General features: G+C 34.5%; 2 protein-coding genes across 2 annotated transcripts; both read left to right on the top strand.

Annotated features, from left to right (window-relative positions):
* The first annotated feature begins 2,734 nt into the window (after positions 1 to 2,734).
* LOC122315043 (WAT1-related protein At1g68170-like) lies at positions 2,735 to 5,275 on the top strand. The gene is made up of 7 exons (XM_043130737.1): positions 2,735 to 3,085; positions 3,406 to 3,468; positions 3,575 to 3,691; positions 3,918 to 4,179; positions 4,326 to 4,484; positions 4,634 to 4,785; positions 4,961 to 5,275. Exons 1-7 carry the CDS (start codon positions 2,886 to 2,888, stop codon positions 5,235 to 5,237), a joined length of 1,230 nt encoding a protein of 409 aa, XP_042986671.1. The 5' UTR covers positions 2,735 to 2,885; the 3' UTR covers positions 5,238 to 5,275.
* Positions 5,276 to 22,570: 17,295 nt separating this feature from the next.
* Positions 22,571 to 24,422, top strand: LOC122315519 (WAT1-related protein At1g68170-like). Its single transcript, XM_043131460.1, has 5 exons — positions 22,571 to 22,770; positions 23,095 to 23,157; positions 23,266 to 23,382; positions 23,655 to 23,913; positions 24,017 to 24,422. Exons 1-5 carry the CDS (start codon positions 22,571 to 22,573, stop codon positions 24,257 to 24,259), a joined length of 882 nt encoding a protein of 293 aa, XP_042987394.1. The 3' UTR covers positions 24,260 to 24,422.
* Positions 24,423 to 24,674: the final 252 nt, after the last annotated feature.

Here is a 24,674-nt window from a genome sequence, read left to right as displayed (position 1 = left end):
GTGCAATGGAGCATATTCAATAGCAGAAGTCTCTCATGTCAAAGAAAGAGGTGCATTCATTTGAAGAATGAATCAATTTGCAAACAGCCTGGTATGGCACACTTGGGTGGATGGGGTGATTGTTGAAAGCCACCCAAGTGGCATGAGTTGCACATGCACCGTAAGGTGCATTGTTTTTGGTAGGCACCGTTCGGTGCTTTGTTTTTGTTAGGCACCCATCCCATAATTTTAGCAGAAATTTGTTGCACCGTATTCAGTAGTTGAGGAGAACTCCTCCTATAAATAGGAGAGTTCTAATCTGCAGAGAAGGCAGTGGAGAGGAGAGAAAAGAAAGAGAAAGAGGGACGTGAGAGAATTGAGAATTTGTAGATTTTCATAAATCTTGTACAAATTCTATAAAAGAGGCTCCAGTGGACATAAGCAATATGCTGAACCACTTTAAAATTGTTTTGTGTGATTTTCAGACAGGTTAGAGGCACAACAGTAAACATTTATCAATGATTTCCATAACTTCATTTATCAAATTTAAAATAAGTAATTAATTCATATGATGCTATGACATCATTACTTGATGAAGCAAGCATCCCCCCATGTTGAATAGATCGAGCAGATAGCTAGCTAATAATTACCCTTTGCTCATCCACCCAAGGAGGTTAACGGCCGGCGAGAATTAGTGGCCGGTTTCCATCATGAATCATGTATATGCGCCTCTAATGATCATGATGACAAAGGGAATTTCCCCTTCGATTATCATCGTTGCATGAAAGCCACCGAACCACCATGCAGTACGTACAGTGGAACATGGTACTCCACAAGCAAGTGAAATATTAATACGTACTGGAAGGTGATTGATAAGGATAAAGTTCAATCTATAATAACTGATATTCAAACTACGTAACTTACCGAATATATCGTAGTTTGGTGGTTGACTTCATTCTCTGTTTTTCCTCTTCACGTTGTTCTGCAGCAGTTACCTTTTACACTTAAGTTTAAATTCTTATAAATCTTATCCTTTGTACGTAACAACTTTAATTATATATATGAATACGAATGCATACGTCTCTGGTAAGCAATTCCAGATTTACTTTAGTTCTTTCATGGTGTCACAGCCTCGGCCTATAGCTAACGCTTCCTTTGATCCTATATGGTATCTCAGCCTTTTCTTCTTCACTTATGTTTTCGTGGACGCCAAGATCATAGACTTATTATTGGAATTGAATATATATTATAAATGGTCAATTAGTAAATACCTTTTGACAAGGAATTATATGCTATACATGATAATTAATGAATTTCATTTTTTTTTTAAGTTCTTTTACATCTTGTCTACAAGAAAAAATATTATTTTAAGATCTAGATCTCTACATCATACACAATTCACGTAACATAATTTAAATTGTAAAATTTAAATTTTAAGATCTATCTTCTAAATAAAATTATGCCATCATATAATAGCTAGAGTTATTCGATCCGACAATTACAAATATGAGATGACAAACGCACAGATTGATATGATCATTGTCCATTGATTGACACGTCTGAATTTTTAACTGTGTTTGTTAATGTAATATTACTCCGAATTAAGTGTGTATATATATATATATATATATAGAAAGATTATAAATGAGAATTTGGAATAAATTCTTGAGCTTTAATATAATTCATTGGACTTCTAGTTTTTTTAAAATGGAAAATGATAGTATGACTTCCAATTAAATGTGTACGTTGACTGAATATATTTTATTTTAATTTATTATTATTTTTTCTTAATGGTTAAAGAAGTGACTATTAGTAAATTTATAATTTTATTTTATTTTTTCTTAATGATTAAGGATATTTAAAAAATATTTAAAAGAAAAAATAATCCATTTACATCAGTGTGTATATTTGGAGTTGCACATTTGGCCGTGTGCAGCCGTAGCATTGCCATTTTAAAATACAAGACTCCAATTGTAGTACGTAGTGCTCCAATTACGACTTTTAATTAGAATCTGATTCAGCTTCATGATCACCAACAGATCATAGCTATAGACGTCGGATCCAGTGGAAGAATGAGCCTCTTCTTTTATAGTAATTGACACTATTAGAACAGATATCATTTTCTAGAACGACTGCGCACTTTCGACGTCTCTAAATATTATTGTTGAACGATAAATTATTGTTTGAACTGTACCGAGACTGTTTTTGAGAAAACATTTGAATTTCATACCTATAAGTGACTTTTAGGGACGAAAAAATCTCTCTAAAAAAAATATGGCCTTTAAAAGTCAAATTTATTGCAGTGATTTCATGAACTATTTAGAGAAAGACGGTCTAGATTCAATGAATAACCAAGCAAACTCAGGGATCATCAAGTAAATATATCTTAGTGATCTCATCACTAACGCATGCACGTACCAGTACATATAATATTTTCATGTTAGTTGTATGAATATGTACGTCTCCGAAGGACTCGGGAAGCCTCTGACGGCTCTCGTGCAGTACTACACTCCGCATGAGCCAGTGGAAAATTGAAAGCTTATTTTCATGTTAGTTGTATGAATACGTAGTTGATGACGATCATGGGAAATAGAACCAAAGCGAAACGTTGGATACAGCAAAATATAAATACCCAAGCACTTTCCAACGAATCTTTAACTCACTTTTCTACTCCGGCCTGCCTCCCCTTTCCTCTCTCTCTCTCTCTCTCTCTCTCTCTCTCTCTCTCTCTCTCTCTCTCTCTCTCTCTCTCTCTCTCTCTCTCTCTCTCTCTACTTAAAACTCAACTGCCCGAGTTTCCAATTCCAAACTAATACACAAGCAACAAGGTTGTTGAAGAAAGATTCTTGATCTTCTAGCTACAACTCAGCTAGCTAGCTGCTCGTTTAAAAAACTGTACGTCATTAATGGCAGTGGAGCGCGCTTGTAAGGCATTGCATGGGCTGAAGCCGGCCATGTTAATGGTCGTGGTTCAGCTTAGCTTTGCTGGGGTGAATGTGTTGTACAAATTGGCCGCAAATGATGGAATGAGCTTGAGGGTTCTCGTTACCTATCGCCTCGTTTTCGGTGCTGCTGTTGTTGTCCCTCTCGCTCTCGTTTTTGAAAGGTATGTGCGTGTATATATATATTATATGTATACATGTATTAATAAATTGACTGATCTCTTTAATTTTCTTTTCTGTTGCAATCCATCGACGTGATAATATAATTTCATCCTCATAAAATGCAGGGCCATATATGGAAGTTTAAAAAAAAAAAAAAAATCCAGTAGTTGATATTCCATTAGACATGCACACACATGTAAACAGACAAAAAAGGAAGATAGTACAAAATCTGAGTGATTAATTATTCCACCTGCGCATGCATCTAAATTTACATGTACTATATAGGGATCCTGACACTAATATATACACATGCCATTGGCAGGAATAGTAGGCCAAAGTTGACATGGATGGTACTCTTCCAAGCATTTCTTTGCGGGATATTCGGGTAAGTTGCATGCATTTTATTTTACCAAATGGTTCTGATCTATTGGATTTTCAGCTGTATGCATATACATATATAAGGGATTGAATTAATGATACCCTAATTGCAGGGGTTCATTATATCAAAATTTATATATTGAAAGCTTAGCCTTGACATCATCAACATTCGCATCAGCCATGTTCAACTTAGTTCCTGCCATTACCTTCATCCTGGCCGTCTCTTTCAGGTGGGATACCTCTCTCTCTCTCTCTCTCTGGTAAATCCATGCACCTCAGTAAACTTGTCAAAAATTACGAACTTCTAATAACTTTAATGTGGATAAATGAAATAGCTCTTTTGGTTTTTGTTTTCTACAACAAAGCATTCATTTTTCCAATGTGTTAATCTGCATCTTGCTAAAAAATCTGGTGATCATTAATTAGAGCTTGTACGTGGTCCTTATTTTTGAATAGGTTGGAGAAGCTGAGTCTAGGGACAATTGTAGGAAAGGCTAAAGTGTTGGGAACATTAATGGGAATAGGTGGGGCTATGCTCCTCACCTTCTACAGAGGGACAGAAATTAACATATGGTCTACTCATGTTGATCTACTGCATCACGGCCAACATCAAACCGGAGGACATTCGGCAGCATCCCCAGAATCCGAAAATCTTCTTTTGGGTTCTATATTGGCTCTAGGAGGTTGTTTCTCGTTTGCCTCCTGGTTAATAATTCAGGTGACTATCTATATAAACATATTGCTGTGTTTTTTTTTTTTTATTATTAATTTTTTTTATAATTTTATTTATTTTTATTTCATGAGGACTTTTTTGCTCGATCAGTCCCACTTTGTATAAATTACTGATTAACTGCTATTAAACAGACTAAAATGAGTGAGAGATATCCGTGTCACTACTCGACCGCAGCTCTGATGAGTGTGATGGGAGCTGTTCAGTCTGCTATTTTTGCCCTATGCATGGAGAGTGATTGGAGCCAATGGAAGTTGGGCTGGAATATCAGGCTTCTTACAGCCTCTTTCTCTGTACTTACTTTTCCAGGATTGTACCCCGTATATATCCTTGTTAATTCAAAAAGAAAAAACAGAAGAGAATACCAGGCTAGCTAGAAGATACAACTCTGGGTGTGTAAGGCTTGCACGAACAAACTGATCTGACTTAATTGGGTGTGCAGGGAATCGTAGGATCAGGACTTGCGGTGATTTTGATTGCGTGGTGCGTGCGCATGAGAGGTCCTTTATATGTCTCCATCTTCAACCCTCTGATGCTTGTTTCAGTTGCCATCATGGGGTCTTTAGTTCTGGACGAGAAGTTGCACCTTGGAACGTAAGTTTATATATATATATATATAAAAGGACTCTTAACCTAATTAATATTACTATTTATCTGCATGCACGTACAGATATTCAATTCCTATCTAAGTTCTATTCACTACTTTGACATATATCTTTTTTTTCAATTTGTCTGATTTTGCATTTCTTTTTTTAATGAAAAATGACAGCATATTAGGATCTGTGCTGATTGTGTGCGGGTTATACGCGGTTTTGTGGGGAAAAAGGAAAGAGACGAAGAAGAAAACACATGTAGCAAGCAACAGCTCCCCAGAATTAGAACAGTCTGCATTGACTGATATTGTTATCACCTCTCCAGCTGATGATCATCTTCTTAACAACACCAACACTAATATTAATCAAAGTCTTAAAATTACTGAAACCCAGCTGCCTCCAGCCTCTCATGCTATTGCTCTCAGTACTACTGCCAATTCAATGGAAAAGTAAAATCGATCGAGATCATTAATTATTACAGATCAGGAAAAAAAAAATGGTATGCATCGAATTGGAGACTCGCATGTATGTCATGCATGCATTGAAGTTAAATATTCTTTCCCATCGAATTGGAGACTGATATATTCTTTCGTTTTGGAATTCTTTAGCAACAAATAGTACTTATAGCCGCGAGCTTACTTCCCATCAAACTTATTATTATTTCTGGCAGTAGGTAATCGTGAGAAATATATATAATATTTTCTATAGGAGAAAGATTGATTCAAGGCACCTTTGGCCCACATAAAATTTTTTTTCTAGCTAAACTACTCACTGGAAATACTTATTTCTGATGTGTACTGTTCGTAGGAAAGTCAAAATTCTCTTCGATCCCTTCGGTACCGAAAAAGCTTTTCTTGTCAACTATTTATGTGGGTAAAGTTTTGTCCCACATGTAATTTACAGGAATTAATTACTTACTGCATATATATTCCACCATAAATACTTTATTGAGACTATATAACAGTTGCTGAAAAAAGTCATTTCTTACATTCATTATGGCAACAAATTATTCTTTTTTGCCATTTACATACATGGTTAATAAAAGTAATCTTTCCTAAATGCTAAAGAAGTCATAAAAAAGTATTTATGGGAATACCCAATATTGCTGATAATAGTCATTAGCCGTGTACAATTAATATTACAGGAAAAAAAAATATTTCTTGCGAACTATTTGATTAGTAATAATCATTTTTTGCCACGAGTGATTGAGTTATATATTTTCTTTTGCTTTATTGCAGTTTATGGGTAAAATGCTTGGCTAACCATGAACCAATTTGACCAACGAATTATAAGGTCTTCATGCTGTTGCGTCTCCGGCCTGTCTAAAAATCACTCAAGACGATATTTAAGTAGTTCAGCAAATTGCCTACGTCCACTGGAGCCTCTTTTATAAAATTCGTATGAGATTTACAAAACTCTACAAATTTCTATCTCTCTCTCACGTCCCTCTTTCTCTCTATTTTTTTCTTTCTCCCACTTGCTTCTCTGCAAATCAGAATTCTCCTATTTATAGGAGAAGTTCTCCTCAACAAGTTGCTAATTAATTTTGGTGCAGCAATTTGCTGCTGAAAACATGGGGTGGATACCTAATAAAACAAAGCACTGAACGGTGCATGTGCAGCAGGCCACTTGGGTGACTTTCAACACATGCTCTACCACAAACTAATTTCCAAGTATCACTTTAGTCAAATGCACAAATAATCATAATCATTATTCTTCTTATGAGACCTGTATGCATGCCAAGTTCTAATTATGCCGTGTACTGCAACAACTTCTATATATATAGAACTTCTCAACTCTTACAGCTTGCAATCACCTCATATCCCTAAAGTTTAGACCAAGTCTACTTCAACTAACATACATATATTGATTTTAATGGTGTCATTATAGTAATCAACATGTATATACTTACATAAAGTTCATATATGAAAACAACTTATAAGCAAATACATTTAGTTTAGTAATTCTGAAACACCTTCCTAGATGGAGCATTCTTCTTGGTGCAAACTACATGCATGCATGGAGACTTGGTTCATTATTGTAGCTGTGTAGTTGGATATCTATCTTTACCAATTGTAACTTTTGATGAAAACTATTCTAATTAACTGAGCTGCAAAATTGGAAACAGTAATTGAGCTACAAAATTGGAAACACTAATGGTAAATATTAGTGTATAGTCAATCTCTATCAATCTAACCAGGAAATTCCAAACTTGAAAATAATCATCTACTGCCATTGGCTTTGTATTTAACTCCAAATATTCATCAAGAACGTGATACATGTCTAAAATGATCCATAGAATTCTGTATTTTTGTTTATGTATATTACACCTACATAGGGAAATACCTATAGGTTTGGTTGAGTTTTCTTTGAGTTTGATTAGTATTGTAGTTGGCCCCAATTTTGTAAAAATAAAGTTTACCTGTATATAAAGTAGCTTGTCTTTGTCCCACCTGCAACTTAAGTTATCAAAAGTTTTGCCTTAACCTATACAACTATATAAACATCATGCTAGCCTTAACTAGTAAACTTTGATGGCTATTTTTTTTTTTTTACAAACAAAGTCCCCACATCACCAAATTAACCAATATGCTCAACACAAGGATACATATAACTTGTTGGAATGATTTTACTTTTCACTTATCAAGAAGGTTTCTCAAAAGTTAAAAAAGCTGGTACCCCCATATATAGCGATGCCTATTCATCTCCCAAATAAGTCTTTGTATGAGACTGGCTCTAGGACTCCACTTCTATCATATGGGAAAATAGCTGCTTGTCAACATCTCAAAAATGGGTCCTAATAGCATCCATGTCTCTTCTAAAAGCATCACGTTTGCTCTTTAAGTACTCCGCATTATTCTTGTTCTTCTCATTCTCTTGGCTAATACGTTGAAACTCCCTGCTTTTCAACAATGATTGAGATGGTTCGAGTGTAACTAAGTGGCCTAAATCTCTCGCATAGCCAGATTGATGTCCTAAAACCTTCTTGAATACAACATTTGTTGTATCATCCATGTTAGCTTCTGGTTCCATCTCATTCAACCTTTCAACCATCATATTTTACATTATATTAAGTATTTCAGTGCTAGCCATACACCAGTCTGGTTTATATAATTATGTCAAAATGTAGAGAAATAAATATTTACTTACATAGTTATGCTTAGCAGTTTCATTAATGAATATACTCTTTTTTTAGAGACCAACACACCTCATTAAAAAGCAACCAAATTCGGAGTTATCTCCCGCTTTGGAGTGTTAAGAAAACAGATTTCAAGAATAGTATTTTCCATCAGGAAGAAAGAATACAATAAAGGAAATAAACTATTTAACTTTGTAGTGTTTACCCTTTCCTTTAGGAGCCAAACAAAAGACTATCTGCTACATGTGTGATTCATCCATTGATTCCCCCTATTATTTTTGTTCTTCTTTGACAGATTTTAGAATTCATATCAAAAGTGGTTGATCAATTATTTTAGTAGGAAAGGAAAAATAACAAAAAAAAAAAAAAAATCTCATGTGTATCATGATTAATTAAATCTAAACATCAACTCCAGAAAATAATAGGATTTTTTTGTTACTTTAAATGCTTCACTTGCCCATCTCTTACATACATAAACATTTTCAAACACTTTCTTCCACCATAGTTGTTCGACTGGAAATAGCCTCATCATTTGTTTCGTACTCTTTGTATTTTCGATGTAGTAGATAGTAGAAATCATTATACTTTTGAGAAAGTGCCATTGTCATAGTCTCTTGGTGATTGCTTTTAGTCTAATCCAATACAAAATTAGCCTAATCACAAGAGGTTAATATATATTGAGTATGCAAAAGAATGTGTACTTAACTATAAAATGGAACAAATAGTACCTGGACACAATCTATTAGCTAATCCTTCTCTTTTTTATCTACATGAGATATGTCACATTTGCATATAGTCTGACAATATGTGTCACTCGTGCTGTAAAAACTGAGGCATTATGATAGCATACGCCTCACTGGCCATACTTAATATCCAAAGATATTTTTCCATATTTAAGAATATGGCCAAATTTCGTACACCTTACTGGTCCCCGACCATGTTTCTTTGTAATGGGATCTATAGAACAAGACCATAATATTAATAAGTGGTTTCTAAAGACAAAGACAACTAACTATACACAACAAAATTATTAACAACAACCTTAAACATATGGTAGAGATATTTTACCTGTAACATCTATACTTATACTAGCCTCATTGATGGGAATTGCTGACTCCTATAGTTCAACACTCGGGACTTGAGTGGACTCATCTTAAAATAATGGAATCTTGTCTATTAGTGTGCTTACTTGAGGCTGTTTTTCTAATTGGCCTCTACCTGAAACTGATGCTACATCCCCAGCATGTCCACCAAGAACTTTCTTTCTTCCTCTCATCACTTGCATCATTTTTCTCAACAGATGAAGTTTGATTTCTCCCTTAAGAGAAAAAGGGTATACGATTATGTATGTACAATAAAGATGAACAATAACTACACAAGGGCCAAAAACAATACTTCATCACTAATGTAGTGTAATCAAGTAATACTATTAATATATATGTGGAATACTATACATTATCAGTAAACAATATCAAAATTTTACTTTTTACTAAAAATTAAAGTATAAACATAATATAGCTTTATTGAAAGTGTAGCCAACCTCGTATATATTAAGTATTACATACCAAAAATTGTAGCGACATATATATTCAGTGGCGCTAAAGTCTTGGTTATTGAAGAAACAAAACATCATGCCTTTGCCCCCTAATGTATCACCCATAATGTAGAAAGACATCGAGCAATGTGCTTTTGAATAGTAACAAGTGCAATCTCAAATCTACAATATATCTTTCAACATGTATAGAACCTAGGTATAGTTAGAAAAACTTTTCAAGAGGGATAGGGGCATGATATAGTGACTTTTATAAACATAGGGTTAACCGATGATCTAAGAGAAAGAACATACGTGCGTATCCTTGAACCATAAAAAAATTAGCTTTGATGGATCTTTTCATTTCACCTTTATAGAGTCCGGATATAGTGATGGCAAGAGATTTTTGTGGGGAAGGAACTTGGTATAGAGACTTTTATATATAGAGAAACATATTTTTTTTTTAATTTGTTGGGATATATTTAAAGCTGCGAGTCATGTAAAATATCCAAGTTTACCCTTTAAATGGATTTTCATCTAACAATTTATCATCAAAGATATTAGGCATATATATTACACCTTAAAAAATAGCAATACAAATGATTTAAGGTAATGAAGCACTCATAATATAAGCTGGTTTTCTATAAATTTTAGTCCCTCGACAATTTGAACACTGTCGAATGAAGTGGATACTGCACCAAGGCTCTATGTTCCTCTCCAGGCAGATGATTTTAACATTTTCGCCCATTCTCTATGCACGCATGACAACCTGAGGTTCTAACCATGCTTTTGGGTATGGTAAAGTTGGAGAAGTGCAACTGTCTAGACATGTTTTTTATTTCTGAGCCAACGTTTGAGTTTCCCACATCAAAACCAAATGTTTACCATGCAACGGCCATCAACTTTCATTTACTTGTAATTTGTACAGTCCCTAATGAATATACAATGGAGTAGCCCAACTCTACCATATCTAGAACAAAGTTTGAATAATGATTATTATACGTAGAATTAAACTGTTTCCTTGATTCTTTTTGTTTATATTCATCATTTTTACTTTAATAAAAAATACTCATGATAAAAATTCTTGGTTGGCATGAAAAAAATAAATGTGAGAAACAAATAGGATGATAAGATTTTTCCACTATCATATTATTCATTTAATTTTTTAATGGACCATTGCTTTTATTTTCGCAATTGAGATATATTGCAATCTCATTACAATATGATAAAGGGTTCTACAATCTAAGAACATCCCAAATTTTACAATAGGTAGAGAAACCAATAAAAACCTATTCCAGGCCTTCATTATTGAGTTTGTTATTTTAGATAAACATTTCCTTGAGTAGATTACCACAATGCCTTACTATGAGGAATACTCTAAAAAATCGTGGCTAATGAACTTCAGTGGGTAACACCGCCACTGTTTAGCAAGCATAATTTAAAGCCATCTATGAACACCATGTTGGAACCATGTAAATATGTCAATTAATCATTAGCAAGCATAAATTATTCACCGGTCCCATTCATGCTATCGGTGATTTTTTATGATAACAACTTCTGAAATTATCCAATGTGTCTATTTTTTCATTAAAATATCAACCTATTATAACATTGACATTGGTTTAATCAAAGTTGTTAACTTTGTGTTTCGTATACCTATGACAAAATACCAAGAGGAGGAGTGGCACTTGGGTCGCTAGGAGAGCCTCCGATGCTAAAGTTAGTAATGCTTGCCCTAAATGTGTAGGAGATTAGCAAGATTAAAGAGAGTTTAGAGAGTCTTATGTGTAATGAGTACGTAGAGCGTAACCCCCTTTTGATAGTTGGGGTTCCCTTTTATATCTTGCTTCGAGGGTCAGGCAGCCATGCCCTGTGGCTGGGGGGATGGGTGTTCTCTTGAAATCCTTTCTGCCATACCCATTTAATACGACATGGCCCTATGAGGAATGCATTTAATGAGTGTGCTTCTCTGATGAGCGCATTTAATGCGGCGTGACCCTTCGATTCGTCTGAGAGTTCAATCCCATTGAGATGGTATGTTCTTCTTCCCTTTTCGTTGGGAAAAATTTCCTGCTCTTCCTGGGTAGTGGACCGTCCTCAACTCTAAGGTCTTGAATCCAGTTTATTCGGGTCGAAAGCTCTTTAGTCGGGTTAACAGGTGGCTAGGTTGGTATAGGCCCCTGGATGTTAGTACAGGCCCTTGGGTGATGGGCTCGGCCATTAGGCCTTTTGGGTTGGGGGAAAAACCCCCAAGTGTTGCTAGAGACACCAAAAAAAAAAAAAAAAAAACCTTGAAAGCTGCTAGAGACACAAAGGTACCCCATACACTGATGTGGCACACTATCATTACCACGTGTCATGTATTTTTTTCCTCTCTTTTTTCCCCTTCTCTCCATGCATTTCCCCTCCTCCCCCTTCCCTCTCTTTTTCTCCCCCCTTTCCCTCATCATCGGCTTAGATTCCTATCACCATAGATGGCCAATAGGTGACCATCACAGTAGACCACGCAAGCAGTTGGCTCAGACCATGGCCAACGCAGGAAAAAGACACGAGGGGAAGGGAAAAAAAGGGAGGGGGGAGACGGTGAGTTAGTCCCCGACCATGAGGGGGTCCCCAACCACCATGGTCAGTGCCGGGGGGGGGGGGGGGGCATGAGGAGAGGGTAGGGGAGAGGGGGAGAAAAAAAGAGAAACAAAAAAATTAGAGGGGCACGTGACATACTAGTAATGTGCCACATCAGTGTGGGAGATTTCTTTATGTCTATAGTATTTTTCAAAACGTCCTAAAAAATTCATCTCCATAATTTGATGAAACATATATATTTTTCATAAATCCAAAATTTCCATAGCCATAACCTCATATTAGATTAGTCAAAATAAGAATATAATATTATTTTTTAATAATAATATTTTTAATTGTTTTTTTTTTCATATTTTACAATTACACTAACTATATGTTAATTAATAATTTAATATGATACTTAAATTTAATTTAATAATTAATATTTCTGTCTGTCACATTCCAATCAAAACTGACTTAATTTGGAACTTACATGCCAATCAAGAACTTTGAAACTTACAATACCAACTTCGGGTATAATATAATAGAAAAATTGTAGGCCTTCTCATTCAATGTTGTAAATGATCAAGCAGAAAAGTCCATGCCAACCTTCTGATGACAAGAATCCACTAATGTAAAATATGTAAGTTTGTAGTCGATGGAGAATAAATTGCTAAGAATCTTTTTTTTTCTCCGCTTGTTCTCTTCCTCTCAAGAGAGCCTCTATCAAACACAAAAATAGAGGCTCTCTTGATAGGAAGAGAGCCTCTATCAAGCACAAACATGAAAATAGAGCCTCTATCAGTACATCCAACTAAAATCACCGTACGGACCCTGTTGGATGGAGAAGTAAGATCCCAATCATCATCTATCATATTTCCACCCATTATAAAAATAAGAGTACCTGCATTTGAACAAATATTTATATAATTCTTGTTAGTAATTTCTGCAATATGAGAAACAAAAACATATATATCATAAAAGGAATCAGTTGCATCAATATGATTTTTTGTACAAGTAGTTGCATCAATATCTATTAAGTTCAACAGGAAAAAGAATTGAGAAATATATTTGTAGTCTAAAATCTGTAATTCATTATCTATTAGTTCAACTATTGAGGTTTGTTTAAGCTTTCTAGCATCTTCAACCCATATCGATTTCCACAAAAAGTCAATGACTTTTGATTCCATTTGACGGATACCATAGACATTGCCTTTGTAATGCATTATCTATTTGTTCAAGTAATGAGGTTTGCAATGCAGAGGCTACTCAATCATAGATTACATCTTCACTTCAAATACAACGAGTTATTTATTTTTAAACCCAATGAGTTAATGCTTTCTATGCTTAAGTCTCCATTTTCTAGCATCTTCAACCATACTGATTTTTGAACAAGTCAAAATAACTTGTAATTGCTGTTGATAGATACCACCATATATAGAAAGTGGCAATTTATTAAAGTAAACAAGTAGATGTTAATGATACAATATCAATTAGACCTATGTTCAATATGTAACCTTGAAAGCAACGTATCAAGATTTCAATGACCAGACACGTGAATTTAATGAAACTAAAAGAACCAAGATCAAATATAAATAAGCAAAAAAATACATATTAATAATTAGGAGAATAGGTTCTTCAACGACATAAATCCAAATTGAACTTCAAAAGGCTAACAAATAGAGATAGAAAATGGGATTTGCAGAGTTACAGCTTGACTAAGTTTACAAACCTATGTACCATATAGATAGAAAATGGGGGGTTTGCAAAGTTATTCCCAGTTATTCGCCATGCACTTCCTACTTTCAGGCAAGCACAACCACTAATAATCAAGTTTACATAGATTAAATCATAGGGAAGCAACAAGCTGTAGATATTTCCAAACCTTTATGACATCCAACTCTTTTCTTCCTTTAAGATGCACTTTAAGTTCTGAGCCCAATATTATTTGCTTCACTCTGTGATGAAAATGTACAAAAATATCTCACTAATGGTCACAAATGCCTCATAACTCATACATGGGACATGCCTAGATGCACTCCAATTTTAGGACTTTGATGTAGGAATTATAAACATAGAGTAGCATAAATATGGAACACAATAATTTGTTTGATGGAAACATTATGCAAAACCTAATAAGCTGATGATTTATGATACTTAGTCCGATATGCAATAAGGCCAGTTTAAATTTCTAAGTGCACGACTTTGATGTAGGAATTATAAACATAGAGTAGCATAAATATGGAACACAATAATTTGTTTGATGGAAACATTATGCAAAACCTAATAAGCTGATGATTTATGATACTTAGTCCGATATGCAATAAGGCCAGTTTAAATTTCTAAGTGCACATCCATCTATTTAGATAGTTGGGCTTGTTTTAAGAGCATATGAATTTGTTTAGATGTCTATTATTCAATTGAATAGTAATCATAGGAACATACAATAGTCAAAGGAGTCTATTTTTCAATTTGATTGAAGGTCTTCCTCATTTTCAAACAAGTGGTCATTAATGAAATCATCCTCTAATTCGTCACTATTGCTATCATCATTAATAAAAGTATGTTTGGCTTCACCAGGACATGCATGGTGTGGTATAGGTAACTTATTAACCATACTATATGGTTTTTCATCCTCTCTATGTAATTGATTCACCAAACCACTATAATTTTGATTAATTGTACTAAAAAGGTTGACATCCTTCTCCTCTTGATATGCATCACCATCATAGGAGTCCTCCTCATTGTCCTCAACTGTTGGGATGGGTGGAATGTTATACACATTCATATTGGTTATTTTTTGTACCACTTGTCAATTTCCTACCACACTCAATTCTTTTAAGTAAAAGACTTGTGAGCATTGATACATAAGGATGAAAGGCTCATCCATTGTATGACCCAACCCATGGCTTTGGTCCGCATGCTAGATCATAAACTTCATCACTAACTTCACTTTGATTCAAGGAGCGCAATTCTCGAACTTGCTGGCAGCATTGAACCCAACAGTTACCTTAGACATGGCAATAAATGCCTTTTTTGGGCAGCAAAAAGGTTTTGAAATTGAGATTCATAATGTGTAAACTTACATAGCTCTTGAGCCAGTAGGAAAATTCAGTTTGGTGCCTACAATCAACATTGTTGGAGCCTTTTTCTTTAATCTTATTATACTGTTGACTACATGCATAGACAATGAATAATATTGAATGAAAATACATTTGGAAGAGAAATTTTTTTTCTGATGACCAGCTTGAAGTTAGAGTACTATACTTACTCGGTAGTGTTCAATCTTAGGGCAATTGTTGAGCACATACCACCAGGCCTTTGTAAAAAGTGTTTCATCAATTCTTTCAGTAGAGGGCGATCCCAGCGAATGAACTTTTTGCGAGAAAACAGACAAAGTTTGTGCTCCATGGTCTTGAACAACATCAACATTTTGTTCTTGTCGATTAAATGTTGTCTCAATGTCATGGAGATACATTGATCAAAATGTAAGGCACTCAACATGAATATAAGCTTTTGCAATTGAGCCTTTCGGACGGACTTTATTTTTTACATAATGCTTGAACTTTCCAAGATACCCATCAAAAAGATACATCCACTTATATTTCACTAGTCCCGCAAGTAATAACTCTGTGGTAAATAAATGGCGAGATGCACTATTATATCCAAAAAGGCAAGTGGGAATATCATTTCCAGCTTACAAAGAATAATGGAGATGTCAGTTTCTAATTGATGGAGGACATCAATCTTTAATGCCTGTGCATAGAGTTCTTTGAATAAAGTACTTAACTCGATTAATGCTTGTCGAACTTCAACTATAAAATATCCACAAATCACAATTGGGAGCAATCTTAGCATGAAAATATGGCAATCATAACTTTTCATGCCTAGGAAGTCGGGAGGTCACGTGAGCTATGAGACGAGAGAAGGAAGAGCCAAGAGGTGAATGTTACATGCCCATAGAGTTGGAAACAACAAAGTGGAGGTTTTGGAGAGACTGACAAATTACAATGGGTTTCCTTTGGTCCCAATTGGGACAACCTGAGTTAATGATTTAGGTGCTCATGCTAATGCAAGTGAATGTTGTGGGATACTATAACTTTGTTCTTTTTAGAGTTTAATTATTAAGAAAATCTATTTGCAATTTTTTTTATTAATACATCAAACACATTACTATCTTAAAAATTTACCTTATCAATTAGCATTTTTTCTTTCTATTTTTCAAGAAATTGCACTTTTTATGATTGTTATAAGTTCTACTCGCCATGCAGTTGAGGATGGTTGTAGAATTAAATTATGGACTAACCGTTGCAGAGCTCATGGATCTATCTAGTGACTCTCCTTAATGGAATATCATTTTTCTAAGAGCTGGCCATGACGGAGAAATTGACATATTTATAGATATCTTCAATCCTGTATATGATTGTAGAGCGAATAGAGGAGCTAGCTGATAAGATGGTCCTTGTCCAAGAAGGGGAAATTTATTGTATAGTCGTACTATAAATTCCTCAAGACACATTCTACAAGTACATGGAATTAAAAACATATCCAGGAAGGTTTAGATAGTGAGTTGAGATGAGATGAGTTGAGATGAAAGTTTAAAGTTGAATAAGACATTGTTAGAATATTATTTTTTAATATTATTATTGTTTTGAGATTTAAAAAAGTTAAATTATTTATTATATTTGTGTAAGAATTTGAAAAATTTGTAATTATAAAATGAGATAAGATGAAATGATTTTTGTATCCAAACCTAGCCTTAAGGCCTCCTAAACATTTATTATTTTGTATGGATAACTTCGTTAGGGAAGATTCTCACCTTAGATAATCCAAGGAAATACCGAATCACTATGTTGTAATTATATATCTAAGAAAACTACTGGGGAGTTTGTAGATCACTTATTATTGCACTATGATCTAGCCGTGAGCTTGTCGAATTTTATAAATATTAATATAGAATGAAAAAAAGAAAACTTAAAAACACATATAAAAATTACATACAAGTTTAATTATGCTAATTTGACTCGATGCTCTTTGAATAAATAAAATTTGTAAATTATCGTGCTGAATATTTGAGTAATTATTTCTCAATTTAAGTTACTAGATAATCTCTAAAGAAGTTATCCTCTATTTTATTCTCATGAAGTCTCAATAAGGTTTAGAATTGAAAAGGTACTACACTTAATAATTGTCATTAAAATGGAAGAATCGAAACAAGCTGTGTCACTTTGTCAATTGAAGAATAAACTTTTGACTTTTCAGTTCATGTCACCAATACTCGACATAAGTCACAAATTGTCTACATGTTTTTATCAATTTTAAATAACTAGTAAGTATATATTTTAGTCAAAACAACTAAGAGTTCACCTTAACATTGAATATGTCCAGTCTATAATGGTGCATTATTATCACTTCTTCCTGTCATTACGACAAGAAATTAAGTCTTTTCCAACGCTCAAAATCATCGTAAAAATCCATAAAAATTGCTATATTTGACAATTTTCAATGATTTCAAATCTGTTGCATGTTCAATGCAATTAGTCTGTCACTTTTGATTCATTTTAGTGATAGACAAAAATTGTCGAGAAAGAATATATTACTAGCGATTTCTTTTTTCATTGCAAATGACCAAACAATCGCTGCAAATGGTGTGATCTATTTACAAATAAATCATTGAGAAACATCAATTGCAGCGATGTATATCACTGCAAATAGACCTAAAATTGTTGCAAATAGGAAGGCAGCATCGGTTCTCTTCATTGTAGTTGAATTTATTTCCAACACATAGAAATCGCTGAAATTGAGGTTCATTATGTGCAAACTTACATGGCTCTTGAGTAGTAGGGAAATTCGGTTTGGTGTCTACGATCAACATTGTTGGAGCCTTCTTCTTTAATCTTATTATAGTGCTTACTACATGCATAGACAATGAATAATATTGAATGAAAATACATTTGGAAAAGAGAAGTTTTTTTGATGACTAGGTTGATGTTAGAGTACTATACTTACTATAGGTAGTTTCAATCTCAGGGCAATTATTGAGCACATACGACCAGGCCTTTGTAAAAAGTGTTTCATCAATTCTTTCAGCAGAGGGTGATCCCAGTGAACGAACCTTTTGTGAGAAAGCAGACCAAGTTCCTGCTCCATAGTCTTGAACAACATCATCATTTCGTTCTTGTTAATTAAATGTTGTCTCAATGTCATGGAGAGACATTGAGTAATATGTAAGGCACTCGACATGAATATAGGCCTCTCCAATTGAGCCTTTCGGATGGGCTATATTTTTTACATAATGTTTGAACTTTCCTAGATATCCCTCAAAAGGACACATCCACCTATATTATACCGGTCCTGCAAGTAATAACTCTTGTGGTAAATGAATGGTGAGATGCACCATTATATTAAAGAAGGCAAGTGGGAATATCATTTCCAGTTTACAAAGAATAATGGATATGTCAGTTTATAATCGATCGAGGACATCAATCTTTAATGCTTGTGCACAGAGTTTTTTGAAGAAAGTACTTAACTTAGTCAATGCTTGTCGAACTTCAACTGTAAAATATCCACCAATCACAACTGGGAGCAATCTTTGCATGAAAATATGGTAATTATGACTTTTCATACCTAGGATCTTGGCTTCAAGTACATTAACACATTTGGCAATATTTGAGGCGAATCCATTGGGTAACTTAATAGTTGATAACCACTCACATGCATAAATATATTTTCTCATGTTGATTTAACATGTAACATGCCAGCCTCATGGAATAACAATCACCATCTTATTATAAAAGTAATTCTTTCCTTATGCCAAGATTGGCCAAACCCCTACATGCGTTAGTTGTGTCCTTGCTTTACGAGAATCAAGTATTTGGGAAAGCCTCACATTACGAGAATGTTGTGGGATACCGACAAATTACGAGGGGTTTCGTTCGGTCCAATTGGGAAAGTCTTAGTTAATGATTTAGATGCTCTTGCTATCACACTAGAATGTTGTTTGATGTTATAACTTTCTTCTTTTTAGAGTTTAATTATTAATAAAATCTATTTGCATTTTTTTTTGTATTCATACATCAAACACATTACTATCTTAAAAATCTACCGTATTGATTAGCACTTTTTCTTTCTATTTTTCAAGAAATAGCACTTTTTTATGATTGTTATAAATTCAATGCAGTCAAGGATGGTTGTAGAAATAAATTTTGTACTAACGTACACTGTGGAGATTAGATACTTAAGGAAGCCCATTCGACAATATACAGCATTGCACAAAGATAGGAGGCTTCAGTTGCAAAGCTCATGATCTATTAAGTGACTCATGATGGAATATCAATTTCCTAAGAGCTGGCCATGACAGAGAAATTGACATATTTATAGATTTCTTCAATCTTGTATATGGTTGTAGAGTCATGAATGGAAGACCTAATAAGACGATCACTATATATCCAATAAGGGGAAATTTATTGTATATTCGTACTGTAAATTCCTTATGACACATTCTACGAGTATATGGAAGAACATATTCAGGCAGGTTTAGTTAGTGAGTTGAAATGAAAGTTGAAAGTTAAATAAAATATTGTTAGAATATTATTTTTAATATTATTTTTATTTTGAGATTTGAAAAAGTTGAATTATTTATTGTATTTTGTGTGAGAATTTGAAAAATTTATAATGATTAGATGAGATGAGATGAGATGAAATGAAATATTATTTGTATCCAAACCTAGCTTAAGGACTCCTAAACATTTATTCTTTTCTATGGATAACTTCGTTAGAGAATATTCTCACCTTAGATAATCTAAAGAAACTTTGAGTCATTGTATTGGATTGTTGTTATATGTCATGTAAGAAAAATGGACAGTTTGTGGATCACTTATTATTGTATTATGATGTAGCCATGAGCTTGTGGAATTATATTTTCGCTAGAGTGGGGCTTATTGGATGATTTCATGAAGGGCCATTGACTTTTTGGCTAGCTGGCAAGGCATATTAGATAACTGTATATATATATATATATATATATATGAGCTTTGCTATACAAAAGTCCACACATTACATTTTTTTTAAAATTTTTTTAAAATCTTTTATGGGTTTATTTTTTTTAAATTAATTGAATTATTCTACTCATGTGGTAAAAGAAAAGAAAAGAAAAGAAAAGAAAAGAAAATAAAATAAATGTGGTGTGTAGGTTTATATTTAGAATTTTTCATATATATATAAATATATTTATCGTTAAAGTTTGCAGAGCATTCTACTCCTTTCGCATATTATTAGCATTCTCATGATATCCTTAATCGATCTTGGATGTTTTGAATATTAAGATTGTGATGAGATAAAACTTGTCAAATCAGGGAGCCTTCTTGAGAGTTGGTGCAACGTCATAATTGAACGTATATATAGATCATTCTTTGCCAACACGTAAATCTTATAACAATATACATGATTTGTTCTAGATGATCTCTCTCGGACTCAACTATTGATTGATCGTCCATAATTGTACAAAACTTCGCAACCCTAAATTTATTTCGACTTGCGTTTCAATCATTTCTTGCAACGATATATAAAGCATATATCTCTTAAATGTACTGATGATCATGATGAGATTTTAAGGCCAACATCTTAATTATCATGTGAGGCCAAAAGTTTCAATATTTCAATAGGGCGCCTGGCCTATAAAAGAACATGCTTAAAATGATAGCCATTGAATAAATCTTTTAAGGCCAGCCATTAAGCCAGAGCAGATTCATGTTCATATATAATATCTTCTTGAGCTTTGAGATGGCACAAGATAGATCATAAGCAGTTAAATGCACGAACTCAATGGATGTCGATGAAGCTTGATGCATTGGAGGTGAGGGTTGATGCACTAACCTGCATGCATCATGTTGTTGTAGGCCGGCCATCTAATTAACATGATCATGTCATCTTCTTCCTCCGCATGATCAGATGGCTGGATTCGCAAATAGAATATTCTTTCCTTAATTGAATGATGAGACTCTAATTCCCAGATCGACAAAATTCATGATCATGCAAGAAGATGATCTTGATTTAGTGAAGGATGCAAGCTGTATATTTGTTGGTGTTTTGTCAGCGAATCGATGTCAATGAAATTTTTCAAAAAGAATGATCGACGCACAACATATATTTACCCTTTAGTTTGGCTAAAAGCCAATTTTGGGAGCCATTAATGGGAATGATCCTGAATAGAGCAGCTAGCTAGCTAATAATCACCCTTTGCTCATCCACCCAAGTAGGCTAACGTACGCCGAGAATCAGTACTCGATCGGTCGGCCGGCTCCCATCAAGAATCATGTATATATGCTCCTCTCACATGCATGATGGTGATGACAAAGGCAATTTCCCCTTCTCAAGCTAGAAATTAATTAGCCCCGCACCACCATGTACGGACAGTGGCATATGGTCCACAAGCAAGTGATTAAATAACACGTGGAAGGTGATCATGATATGGCAACAAATTAATAAAACCACATGATGATGATGCAGCCGTCACTCACTCAGCCTTTTTTCTTCTTCATTTAAGATCATAGATTCATAGACTTATTATCGGAAATACATATTATATTTGGTACTCAAGCAACCTTTTGACAAGGAATTATATGCTATACATAATTAATGAATTCCATTTATTTATTTATTTTTTAGTGCTCCAATTACAATTTTTAGAATCTGATTCAGCTTCATGATCACTAACAGGTCATAGACGTCGGATCCCGTGGAAGAATGACCCTTTTCTTTTACTACATCATAATAACATAAATGCTACACTCAAAAAACCTCCCGAATGTTTCTCCCGAAACTAAAAAGAAATATTATTTTTAATTTTTTTGCTTAATAATTAAGAAAATATTTTTTAATAATGTACGTTGTGAATTTAAAAAAAAAAAATTTAAAAATATAAAAAAAAATGAATGTAAAAAATGAAAAAAGAAAAGAAAATTTTGTACTTACCTGGAGATATTCGGGCTACATCCCATCCCTCGGGGGATGTAGCACTGCTCTCAGAATAATTTTATGAGCTATTAAGAGAAAGAAGATCTAGATTCAATGAATAACCCAAAAAACTCAGTGGTCATCAAGTAATATCTCAGTGATCTGATCACTAACGCACTAGTACATATAATATTATTCGTGTGATCAATTGTATGATGAATATGTACGTCTCTCAAGGACCCGAGTAGCCTCTGTCTCTCATGTGCACTACACTCCGCACGAGTCTGTGGAAAATTGAAAGCTTATTATATATACGTACTACGTAGTTGATGACGATCATGGGAAATAGAACCAAAACGTAACGTTGGATACAGCAAAATATAAATACCCATGCACTTCCCAACTCACCTTCAACTCACCCTTCAACTGCGGCCTGCCTCCCCGTTCCCCTCTCTCTCTCTCTCTCTCTATCTACTTAAAACTAAACTGCCCGAGTTTCCAACTCCAAACTAATACACAAGCAACAAGGCAGTTGAAGAAAGATTCTTGATCTTCTGCTACGACTCAGCTAGCTGCCCGTCTGGAAAAAACTGTACGTCATCTATGGCAGTGGAACGCGTTTGTAAGGCATTGCATGGGCTGAAGCCGGCCATGTTTATGGTCGTGGTTCAGCTTAGCTTTGCTGGGGTGAATGTGTTTTACAAACTGGCAGCAAATGATGGAATGAGCTTGAGGGTTATCGTTACCTATCGCCTCATTTTCGCTGCTGCTGTTGTTGTCCCTCTCGCTCTCGTTTTTGAAAGGTATGTGTGTATATATTATATATATGTATGCATGAATGAATAAACCGACTCTTTTTAATGTTCTTTTCTGTTGCAATCCATCGACGTGATCATAATATAATTCCATCCTCACAGAATGCAGGGCCATGGAAGTTTTAAAAAAAACCCAGAAGTTGATATTCCATTAGACATGCACACACATATAAACAGAAAAAGAAAAAAAGAAAAGAAAAGAGGAAGATAGTACAAAATCTGAGATATTAATTATTCCACCTGCGTATGCATCTAAATTTACAAGTACCATATAGGGATCCAGACACTAATATACACACATGCCATTGGCAGGAATAGTAGGCCAAAGTTGACATGGATAGTACTCTTCCAAGCATTTCTTTGCGGGATATTCGGGTAAGTTGCATGCATTAATTATTTATTTTACCAATTGATTCTGATCTATTTGATTGTCAGTTGCATGCATATACATAAGGGATTGTGTTAATGATACCCTAATTGCAGGGGATCGTTATTTCATAATTTATATATTGAAAGCTTAGCCTTGACATCAGCAACATTTGCATCAGCCATGATTAACTTAGTTCCTGCCTTTACCTTCATCCTGGCCGTCTCTTTCGGGTAGGATACACCTCTCTCTCTCTCTCTCTCTCTCTCTCTCTCTCTCTCTCTCTCTGTAGTAAATCCATGCACCTCAGAAAACTTGTCAAAAATTACGAACTTTTAATACTAACTTTAATGTAGATAAATGAAATAGCTCTTTTGGTTTTTTTTTTTTTTTTTTTTCTACAACAAAGCATTCATTTTTTTCAATGTGTTAATCTGCATCTTGCTAAAAAATCTGGTGATCATTAATTAGAGCATGTACGTGGTCTTTATTTTCGAATATATAGGTTGGAGCAGCTCAGTCTAGGGACAATTGCAGGAAAGGCTAAGGTGTTGGGAACATTAATGGGAATAGGTGGGGCTATGCTCCTCACCTTCTACAGAGGGGCAGAAATTAAAATATGGTCTACTCATGTTGATCTACTCAATCACGGCCAACATCAAACCGGACACTCGGCAGCCTCCCCAGAATCAAAAAATCTTCTTTTGGGTTCTATATTGGCTCTAGGAAGTTGTTTGTCGTTTGCCTCCTGGTTAATAATACAGGTGACTATATAAAACATATTGCTGTTTTTTTAAAAAAATTTCAGGACTCTTTTGCTCATTCCCACTTTGTATAAATTGCTGATGATTAATTGCTATTAAACAGACTAAAATGAGTCAGAGATATCCATGTCACTACTCGACCGCAGCTCTAATGTGTGTGATGGGAGCTATTCAATCTGCTGTTTTTGCCCTATGCATGGAGAGTGATTGGAGCCAATGGAAGTTGGGCTGGAATATCAGGCTTCTTACAGTCTCTTACACGGTACTTACTTTTCCTAAGGATTGTACCTCCTATATATCCTTGTTAATTCGAAAAGAAAAAAAGAAGAAGAGCATACCAGGCTAGCTAGCAGAGATACAAAGTCTGGGTGTGTAAGGCTTGCATGCACAAACTCTTTGACTTAATTGGGTGTGCAGGGAATCGTAGGAACAGGACTTGCGGTGACTTTGATTGCGTGGTGCGTGCACATGAGAGGTCCTTTATATGTCTCTATCTTCAGCCCTCTGATGCTTGTTTCAGTTGCCATCATGGGGTCTTTAGTTCTGGACGAGAAGTTGCACCTTGGAACGTACGTTTATATATATATATATAGATATAAATATATAATGAATCTTAACCTAATTAATATTACTATTTATCTGCATGCACGTACAGATATTCAATTCCTAGCTAAGTTCTATTGATCAATACTTTGACATATATCTTTTTTTTTTCAATTAGTCTGATTTTGCATTTTCTTTCTTAAAAAAAATGACAGAAT

Source organism: Carya illinoinensis, chromosome 7, assembly GCF_018687715.1.
Source record: "Carya illinoinensis cultivar Pawnee chromosome 7, C.illinoinensisPawnee_v1, whole genome shotgun sequence".
NCBI lineage: Eukaryota > Viridiplantae > Streptophyta > Magnoliopsida > Fagales > Juglandaceae > Carya > Carya illinoinensis.
This window is presented reverse-complemented; position numbering and strand designations above follow the sequence as displayed.

Coding starts and splice junctions, on each gene's coding strand:
- LOC122315043 (XM_043130737.1), top strand. CDS start 2,886: ATGGCAGTGGAGCGCGCTTGTAAGGCATTGCATGGGCTGAAGCCGGCC. Junction 3,469..3,574: donor TTTCTTTGCGGGATATTCGG/GTAAGTTGCATG, acceptor CCCTAATTGCAG/GGGTTCATTATATCAAAATT. Junction 3,692..3,917: donor ATCCTGGCCGTCTCTTTCAG/GTGGGATACCTC, acceptor ATTTTTGAATAG/GTTGGAGAAGCTGAGTCTAG.
- LOC122315519 (XM_043131460.1), top strand. CDS start 22,571: ATGGCAGTGGAACGCGTTTGTAAGGCATTGCATGGGCTGAAGCCGGCC. Junction 23,158..23,265: donor TTTCTTTGCGGGATATTCGG/GTAAGTTGCATG, acceptor CCCTAATTGCAG/GGGATCGTTATTTCATAATT. Junction 23,914..24,016: donor CCTCCTGGTTAATAATACAG/GTGACTATATAA, acceptor GCTATTAAACAG/ACTAAAATGAGTCAGAGATA.